General features: G+C 37.7%; 1 protein-coding gene across 2 annotated transcripts; it reads right to left on the reverse strand.

The window, feature by feature from the left end:
* Positions 1-1,522: 1,522 nt before the first annotated feature.
* WDR5B (WD repeat domain 5B) lies at positions 1,523-4,141 on the reverse strand. Of its 2 annotated transcripts, none has more exons than XM_006905561.3 (2): positions 4,020-4,141; positions 1,523-3,596 (listed from the first exon to the last, which is right to left on the reverse strand). In XM_006905561.3, the coding sequence occupies exons 1-2, from the start codon at positions 4,127-4,129 to the stop codon at positions 2,540-2,542; spliced, it is 1,167 nt and encodes a 388-aa protein (XP_006905623.2). In that variant the 5' UTR covers positions 4,130-4,141; the 3' UTR covers positions 1,523-2,539. The 2 variants fall into 2 exon arrangements, with proteins under 2 accessions (XP_006905623.2, XP_015451602.1); XM_015596116.2 differs by having other exon boundaries at positions 3,945-4,079.
* Positions 4,142-9,261: the final 5,120 nt, after the last annotated feature.

The following is a 9,261-nucleotide window of genomic DNA, read 5'->3' on the forward strand; positions in this document are numbered from 1 at the left end:
ATTCCCATTACCAGAATGGCTTCTAGTTCTGCATCTCTCTTTCACTTCTGGAAAGATCATGAATACCAGCTGAGTACACTGCCCGAGTGCCTCTTGGAGAGCTAACCTCCCCAAGTGCCATGGTTCTTCCTTCATACAGCCATGGGAAGCAGCCAGACCACACTTTGCCATCTTTAGGTGTGCTGGCAGACAGAGGCTTTTGGGAGCGCAGTCTTTGAAAACGGCCTGGCAACGTGATGAGAGTGGTCTGGCCACAAGTTTCTGAGGACTTTGAAATCTCAGCATCATGGAGTTGCTTGGGGCCAGCACAGTCACCTCTTTTGCTCCATGGCTTAGAATTCCCAGCTGGTCCTTTTCCTGCTGCCTTTACACTAAACTTCTCAATTATGAATCTGTCAAATGCATTTTCTTATTAAGTGTTGAAAAACAAGCATTTGCACCTGGCACATATCTTACTTTTTGGGATCCCAAGCTGTCTCATTTTTAGGTATGGATGCTGGTTTCTATTTTAAGTATTTCATTTATTCTCACATGCTTCGTGGGTAATAACGGATGACAAGTCCTCATAGTCATCCCAACCTGCTAGTTCTCTTCAGATGGTTATAACAGATTACAAAGTAATATATGCAGCTGTTTAGGAACTTGTTTAATATTATACTCAGTAAAATGTAATTCATCAGTCTATCTGTAGCTTCATAATCTGATAATGTTAATGTCTGTCTATAAACTTGATGTTAGAGTAATTTGGCCGTACCTTCTTTTTCGTTACCAAGTTCTTTGATTTTTATCACTTGCAAACATATTATCAAAAAGCAGTTTCTTATACAGTTAGCAGATTCGTTTTTCTTATTTTGGAACACTTATGTTACATCTTACCTAAACCAATGTTTTAAATTTGGGTAAGTTTTAATGTACTTCTTTTAAAAATAAGTAATCTTTCTTTGTATAACAGTACCATTTTTAACTTCTAAAGCAGCATTTTAAAGGGTTGTATCTTAGAGATTATAATAAAAATATTTTATTAAGCCATTCACAAATGTTACAGTGCAGCAAGAATTTACACAGTCATTTCTCATTTTGTGTCATTCTCCTATTCAAGAACTTATAGTGACTGCCTCTTTATGGGTTAAATATAAATTTCTTGGCCAGAATTTCAGATGTGCCCCTAATCCCACTTTTCCCAGACCCCTCACATACTGACTTCTTAGCAGTCATCTCTTACTAATAACTCTAATATCTTATGGTCCTCAGAACTTGTCAAGCAAATCAGATTTGATGAGCACTATTATAAGGTATTTTGTGGAACACAAAATAAGAGTTTTGCCCTTGATGCTTTAAATTATCATTGTACTATTTTTTTGCTTCTAGATGTTTTTTCATGGTTTTTATCATGTCTCTATAAAGTGGGCAAAAACTATTTTCCACTTTATATTTTCTATAAGCCCTGTTTGAATAGTTAATATATGAGTCTATACTCAGATACTTCTAATTTTAATCCACAAAAATAATAGTTATGAAGGAATTGGTTCTAAAAATTTATTGAAAGCAGACAAGGAATGAATGAAGTGGTAGTATAATTCATTGTCATTCCTCAAACATTAAGCCCCTTCTACATACAAAAACTGGAAATACAAAGATGAATAAAACATACTTTTGACTCCATGGAGCTCATAATTTACTGGAAACATGGCCCATAAAACCATTACAATACAAACTGGTAAATAACATATTTTGAAACTTTATAAAACAGAAGCTATAGAAAAAAACAAGAAAACCTAACTCAGCTGTCAGCTATGGTTAGAGTCAGGCAAGCAGTGATGACTCCACGAAATGATTTCTCAACTGAATTTGAAGCATGGGTAGTTTCTAGGTCAGACACATAATGAAAGAGGAAAGCCTCACCATTCAGACATTTAGCTTGCTTGAAAATCATACAGGCACAATCTGGCAAGACACTGAGAGGTCCTTCAGTAAAATGTCATTTATAATGTTTAGTCTCTAGAACAAACCTAACCATGACTTTTGTTTTCCAGTTTACAGACTTGATTTCATGGACCATGTCATGTCTCATCATGTAGGCTGTCACATAAAGTGTTTGAGTGGCATCTGACATAACATTTCCAATCCACCACCATCCCAAGCTTATGCTCTTATTCATATAATCTCCCAAACCAAAAACCTTGGAGTTATTCCAAACTTCTTTGTTCCCCTCATTTAGTCAGTCATCCTCCTGTCTTGTGAATCTTACTTCTAATTATTTCTCAAATACACTCATCCTCTAGAATAGCCGAGAGGAATAGAATGGAAATCTGTTCAGGGACAGACACAAGAGATTAATAACAGACCTTGGGATGAAAAGTCAGAAGCCCTAGGTTCTAGACTTGCTTTTCCAACTGTCTTGCTTTTTGTAAATTCAGGTTATAGGTCTTAAAATCGTATAATCCAAGAAAATATTTAAAAATACAAAACTATACCAAAATTAAGAGAAACCATCTTTTTAAATATCTTTTTTTGCCAACTTGGCTCGACTCTAAAGGGTTCAGTAGTCACTCATCCACAGTTTAATTGTTTTGTCATTTTCTAATGCTGCTGATGCAATGATGTTTTCTGTAGGATGACAAGCTGCTGAGATTACAACATCTGTATGCCCTTGTAATTTCTGTACAATCTCTTTTGTCTGAAGGTTCCAAATGTAAATCAGGTTATCCTCTGAACCAGACACAATCCACTTTCCACCAGTAACCGAAAAATTGGCAAATATGCAGTATTTCTCATTCTTATGGCCAGTGTATGTCTTCAGGCATCTGCCTCTGCTATAATCCCATAATTTAAGAGTATTGTCCAAAGTCGCCATCAGAATATATTTACCATTTGGAGAAAATTTTACAAAAGATACAGGAGGGTTATCATCATCAACAAGTGCTTTTAAACACTGACCTGATGCAGCATCCCAGATTCTACAGACACCATCATAGCTACCTGATACTATCAAGGACCCACTACAATTAAAATGAACAGCAGAAACTGGATCAGAATGAGCAGATAGAGTCTTGAGGCACTTTCCCGTTTTCACCTCCCATATTTTCACACTCTCATCAAAAGAGCCTGAAATTATAAGGTTAGATAGTGGATTGAAATTACAGCAGAAAACATAATTACTGTGCCCTTTCAGCGTTTTCAGACATTTTCCAGACCTCACATCCCAAATCTTTAGAGTTTTATCATCTGAGGCAGAAACAAGACGACTGGAATCTGATGACCAGTCAACATCCGATATTTCCAAATTGTGACCATAAAGTGTTTTCTCATATTTTCCATCATAGGCTCCCCAAATTATAATTACTTTATCAGCAGAAGAACTTGCTAGCCATTCTCCATTAGGACTAAACTTAACTGATGACACTGCTTCCGTATGTCCCACCAGAGTAAATTTGAGAGTATAGTTTGGGTTTTCAGATGCTTGCTTGCTTCCATTGGCTGATGAGTGGGCCGACTCTGCTTTGGTTGTCTCCTTTGCTGCCATGGCTCTGAAGCTCCAAGTTAGGAGGTTGGCTAGGCGTCGGTCCTGGACCAGGCAACCCGTGTATTTTGGCTTTCTGCCCAGCAAAATTAAGATTAAAACATCAGATTCAAAAACAGTCTTAAATGATTATTAATAATTTCTGCATAGTCCTTAAACTACGATATACATTAATTCAGCAGCATGGCTCGGCCCACTTCAGTATTCCTTCGCTTCCTCCTTTGTAAACAAATACTTGAGAAATACTATTAAAAGGGTCCCATGCGCTGTCGCACGTAAAGTATTAACGCTGGGTATTTTGCGAACGCATAAAGCCGTCCAAAGCAGCGTAGGGCGGGGCAGCACTGGGGAAATTTGTACAAAATGTATTTTTCACCGTCCCTCCCCCACCTCCGAAATGTCTCAGAACACGGAGCAACCCTACCAGTCAAACACACGGTAGGTGCTTGAGCATGAATGAATCACTGAATTAAATAGATTTCAGAAGCTAAAAGAAAACCTGCGTAGGCGCCGCTGAGGCCCGGGCCGGCCCGCCACATTCTGCAGATACAAACAAGTCTGCACAGTCGCGTCAAACACTAACCCAGCGAGTAGGACTGCCGAGCGCATGTGCAGAAGGAGCCCCCGCCTACTTCCGAGCCGAAGTGGCCAATGGGAGGGGCCTTCATGCGCTTGCGCAAATGGAGACGCCAGGGTTTCCTTCCGGCCCTCTTGGCCCGCGCTTTCCACATGTAAATACTTCACTACCTTCTTTAGTGGAGTGGCAAGGTGAGCAGAACTTTTCTGGGGCCTGACTCGTTATCGCGGAAAGCAGTGAATATTTCAAAATACATTCATTTCGTTTTGGAAACCGGTAACGAGAAAGGACTGAATTTTCCGATGCCCTTAGCCGCAGGGTTAAGCTCACACTTGGCATGTGAGCTCCCCAGGCAGTGAGCTTTTCGGAAATGTAGCTAACGTAGATGTAAGGCGCGGATGACTCCTTGTAGGGTCTTGCTTTGTGGGCGGCTTCGATTCTGCTCCCTCTGGTGGTGTGGAGCCTGGTTGCGTGCAGGACAAGACTGCAATTAAGCAAGGGGAGCGTAGCGACTTCTGGTTTAACAGTTTTCCCTAAACGTTTAGGGAAGGATAAAGAGTGTTAGGAACATTTGCAGGCCAGTGCTCAACATATGATAGTGCCAAGGAAGACAAACGTTTAGCACTTATGATTTAAGCTCCCAAAGAAACGAAGTTCAGATCTGCATAGGTGTTTGAGACGGAAAAGGACAAAGAAGTCGGTGGAATGGGATAGGAAATGTGTAAGGTTATTCGTAATTAGGCTTGAGAGAGCTTACCCTAGTTTTAAATGGTTAATGGCTGTGAAAGTATTATGTAAAGGATACATGCTTTTCAGATGTTATCTTTAAACAGAAATATGTTTACCAAATAATTAGAAACCTGATTAGTTTCTCCAGTCCTCTAATTGCTCAATAAAGAGAGCCGAGAGAGTAAATGTTCTGTATAAAAGATTTTCTCGATAGTTGATGTCAGGAGGCAAATATCCCTTTTGATGTTTTGTCAAGAATTAAAATATTTGGCAACAAAGGGTTTCCAGTCATATAATGGATGATTTAAAGTCTTGCATTTTAGGCACAACAGCATAATTAGTTCACCTATAATAATCGACTATAGTAAAAACGTCATTGCTTTAAGACCCTACTATTTTAGTTTGGAATTTAGACAGGAATCGGACAAATGCTTTATTCATAGCTAGTGCAGATTAACAGGATAAACCCAATTGAAAAGGTGCTGGGAACGGAGAGCATCTTTAAAAGTGTTTGGAGTGTCCATTTATCTGCCTTAAATCATGGCTTTTCTTAGTTATTAAGGCATGGCCACCATTGACCTCCCCTTTAACATCTTAAAGTTCAGTTCTGATTAAACTCTGCCTTCTCCCTCTCCTTTCTTCCATTAGTCTAGTGTATTATCTGGGAAAGCTTAGTAACACTCTAGATTCTGCATCAATTGAAATTACTTCTAATTAATGCATTAAAAAATAAATGTAAAAGCACGTCAGAGAACAAAGTGTAGGCTTTGTTTCAAAGAAATTAAATCTGTATTTTTCCAATAACTGTTCTACGCACCAGGAAGGAGGAAACTAGACAAAGTAAACACATGACATAAGGACTAGGATGGGGTGGGTGTTGGTGCTAGAGTATATTTAGCCCACTAGAAATATCACAAGCATGAGTGGGGGTGGGGGGAGGCACATATAAGACTATGTTGATAGGAATATCCAGAAAAATAATTTTCTTCCAATGTTCCCAGAATTTGAAATTTCCAGTATTAAAATCCATTTCTTGATGTCTGGAAATTTTTGTTTACAAATACCATCAAGAATTCATATAAATAAAATTAAAGCAATGACTATAAACCTTTATTCATTAGTTATGTTCTAATACTAAGATGTAGTCCTAATATTGTAGTCCTTTTGAATTAGGACTAAGAATTTCAGAGTTTACTTCCTTGGGGACAAGGAGGCATCTTGTACCTGAAGTGTTTACAAGTAGGGAATACTGTACTGGTGCAAGGTTCCTTACACCGTCCTGTTTATAACAATTTGTTTTTGCTGCCCCTAACCAGATAGATGATTTGGAAGTTTTCCTCCCTGTAGAAATTGACTCATTTTCTTTAAATTTTCCACAAAAGTTGTAGAACCAAAAGTCTCATCTGTGGTTCAAAGGTTTATTTATTCCCCTTGCCCTTCAGAAAAGTTTATAAATATTCTAAATAGAAATATTGCCACAAATGGCTCATTTTTTAATAAAAAAAAAAAATCATTTCAGTATGTGTGTCAGATCTAACCATGGCCTGGGAGTGATTCCTACATTAAGGAATGTCTTGACTTTTTGTAGTGATTCCAATGACCAAATCCAGTCCTCAGAAATCAAGCATAATAGATGTACATACCCAGTTGCTTAATACCACAATTTAAATATATGAAAATCTAGTTGGGCTACATATGAGGTGGCCATATAACTTATCTAAACAGACTTTTTAAAGTGAAAGGGGGCACTAACATAATTAACAGGTGTTAATTGATCTAAAAACCGGACTGCCCCCAACAAACCAGTAGTCACTGCTGACCTCAAGAGGACTCTCCTCATATTCACAATGTAATCTTGGGAAGTTCTATACTCTTTATGTGGTAATTTACACCTCAGCCTGCCAAAATCTCTCTCAAACCTTGTACTGTTCTCTCCCCACCACTGGTTTTCTAGGTTTCTATTTTCTTCTTCCCCATCACTCTAAATAATGCTGAGCCCAAGTGGTTTAGGTAAGGCAGTGATCTACATTGTGGACACTCACTGGACTGCATTAACTTCCTCAGGTTAAGTGAGTATAGAAAAAAACTTAAAGAGTAATTTTATTCTTTGCAAAAACATTCAAGATCACAGAAATGAGCATTTATTGATATTTTTCTAAAACAAGACTTTTTCAAAATGGCAAATAAGGGCAACAGTCATCTAAGCTAGCTACAATAAACTTATAAATCCAATTATTTTGTACTATAGATGACAGTATAGTCTACAGGAACTAAGGCTATATTTTGCTTGAAGATTTTGTTTTGTTTTCAGAAAAAATACCTGGTCAGTGGGATCTTTCAAAAATGGTAGAGAAGCAATCATGGAATGAAGAAATACACCATCTTTCTGTTTCTACTGATCTGTCACTTAAATTGGAAGAATGCATAAAGAAAATGTTCTCATGCAGCAACACATACAAATATGTAAAAATGAAAAATCCCTATTTAAAAGCCTAAGGCAACCACTAGCTTCCACAATGGTTGTATGTAACTGGCTAAGTTTTTAACTTTAGAATATGCCAGGAGAGACTGGTGAGCTATTTTGGTACATATCAACACATGGGGTTGATTATATATTAGCTATCCTGTAAAATATACCCATTAACTTCTCTCAGAAGGCATAGGTTTTGTTTTTTTATTACCTCTGCTATGACAATATTTGCTTTTATAAACTTCAAGACAAATGTGTCTCCTGAAAAGTTACTACATAAAACACACTTTTTAAAATAGCTTTTAAGAGATGTTAATCCTGGTTGTAAACAGCAGCATAAAGGAATTCCTTTGAACCAAATACCCTTCACTAATATCACATAGATGCATAATCCTTCAGTCATTTAGCATTTATTGAATGTCTACTAAGTGCGAGGCACTCACCCGTGGCCTGACCGACCGCATTCAAGTACAAAGAATCATTAGAGCCATTCCAAATCAAAGTGTGAGCACACTTTGAAAAAGGACAGAGTGGTCAAAATGACGAGGTATGAACATAACAATATAAAGAGGTGATCTTTTTAATTTCTAACACTCCTTGGGACAATACTCCTTTAGGAAGTTTAGCTGTGTTAAATTCACACCCATGGATGGCACTGCTTTCTAAGGCAGTATTCATTTCAAAGCCTTCCCCTTCTGTGCCAGTGCCTTCTAAATTTGAGTATGAATAGAAATATGTTTGAGTTTAGCCATTATGGCACTAAACTCAAAATCAATCATTTGGATATTTTTTAACTTACGTTGTTTTGTCAGGTCATACAGAATTTTAGCACCACAAAAGGGGGAAGATGTCTGGGCTGAGGGTCTACACCAGAATATGTAACCTAAAAGCAACTTATACCTGATTTAGTCACTTTAAAGGTGATGATGAGGGTCAGAAAGATGGTCCAACATAAAAGAGTTGGCCCAGCTATGGCTGCTCTATCTAGTTCTGGCAGAGAACAGCTCCACCATGACTGCTGCTTTCTTCAAGACATAAAACCTATAGGACTCTTCCCTACCTTTGGACAGACAGTATCTAAGGGTTGTGACCTGAGGGGAAAGTAAATTCTCACAATTCTTGATTTTGTCATCTGTAACATAATGACAATCCACCTCAAAGCAGTTGGAGGATTAAATGAGAAAAAGTGAAAGCCCTTAGCCAGGTACTTGGCACACAACAGAGACTCAAATAAAAACAAGCTACCTTTATTTGACCTATAGGAAAACACACTGGGACTTCTTTGTCTCTCTAGTTGAATACAGAATGGAATCTTATCTACCCTTAATACTTTCTTCTTATTCCAAACTTACAGATACATCTTATGTCCAGTAACAAATTGATGTTTTAAAATTAGCACGTGGACATTTCACTTTATCACACATCCTTCTGATGCCCATCATTAGTACCACTCCTTCTGACAGTAAAGCATGAGGGTATCCTCAATGTCAGAGCCAACTGTGTTGGTGCCACATCTGCCATTAAACCTGATATATATACACATATATAGTTAAAGATATACATATATAATCTTTAACTTTTGATGACAGGAAAAGGTAACCTCAAATATTTCTCAACTGGGTAGACATATATTTACCCTGCTCACCTCATAATAGAAGAAAATGGCTCTGTTCAGTTCAGACAGCAAAAAAATCAGATTTGAGACTCCCATGTGTAGGTACACCTCTCTCAGCAAATTAGCAAATTTTGGAATGTAGGAGGTAGCATAGAGCATATAAATATGAAAAGCAATCAACGTCCCTTTCTAAAACTGTGCCCTTTTCTTTACTGATCATCATCTTTACACATAATTTTCTAATACATACTAAGAAAAGCCCCACGCCCTAAATCAGCTATGATTTATCTATTCATATAAAAATGTTCGCAAAACTAATCAGCAAGAAAAGAAATCCTTCAACCCGAGGA

This window comes from Pteropus alecto, unplaced genomic scaffold (genome assembly GCF_000325575.1).
Source record: "Pteropus alecto unplaced genomic scaffold, ASM32557v1 scaffold251, whole genome shotgun sequence".
Taxonomy (NCBI): Eukaryota; Metazoa; Chordata; class Mammalia; order Chiroptera; family Pteropodidae; genus Pteropus; species Pteropus alecto.

Bases quoted from the DNA above. Each gene is read 5' to 3' on its own strand.
- WDR5B (XM_006905561.3), bottom strand. From the start codon at position 4,129: ATGCGCTCGGCAGTCCTACTCGCTGGGTTAGTGTTTGACGCGACTGTG. The intron at 3,597-4,019 runs GTTTTCTTTTAG...TTTGCTGGGCAG, and splicing joins CCTCAGCGGCGCCTACGCAG to AAAGCCAAAATACACGGGTT.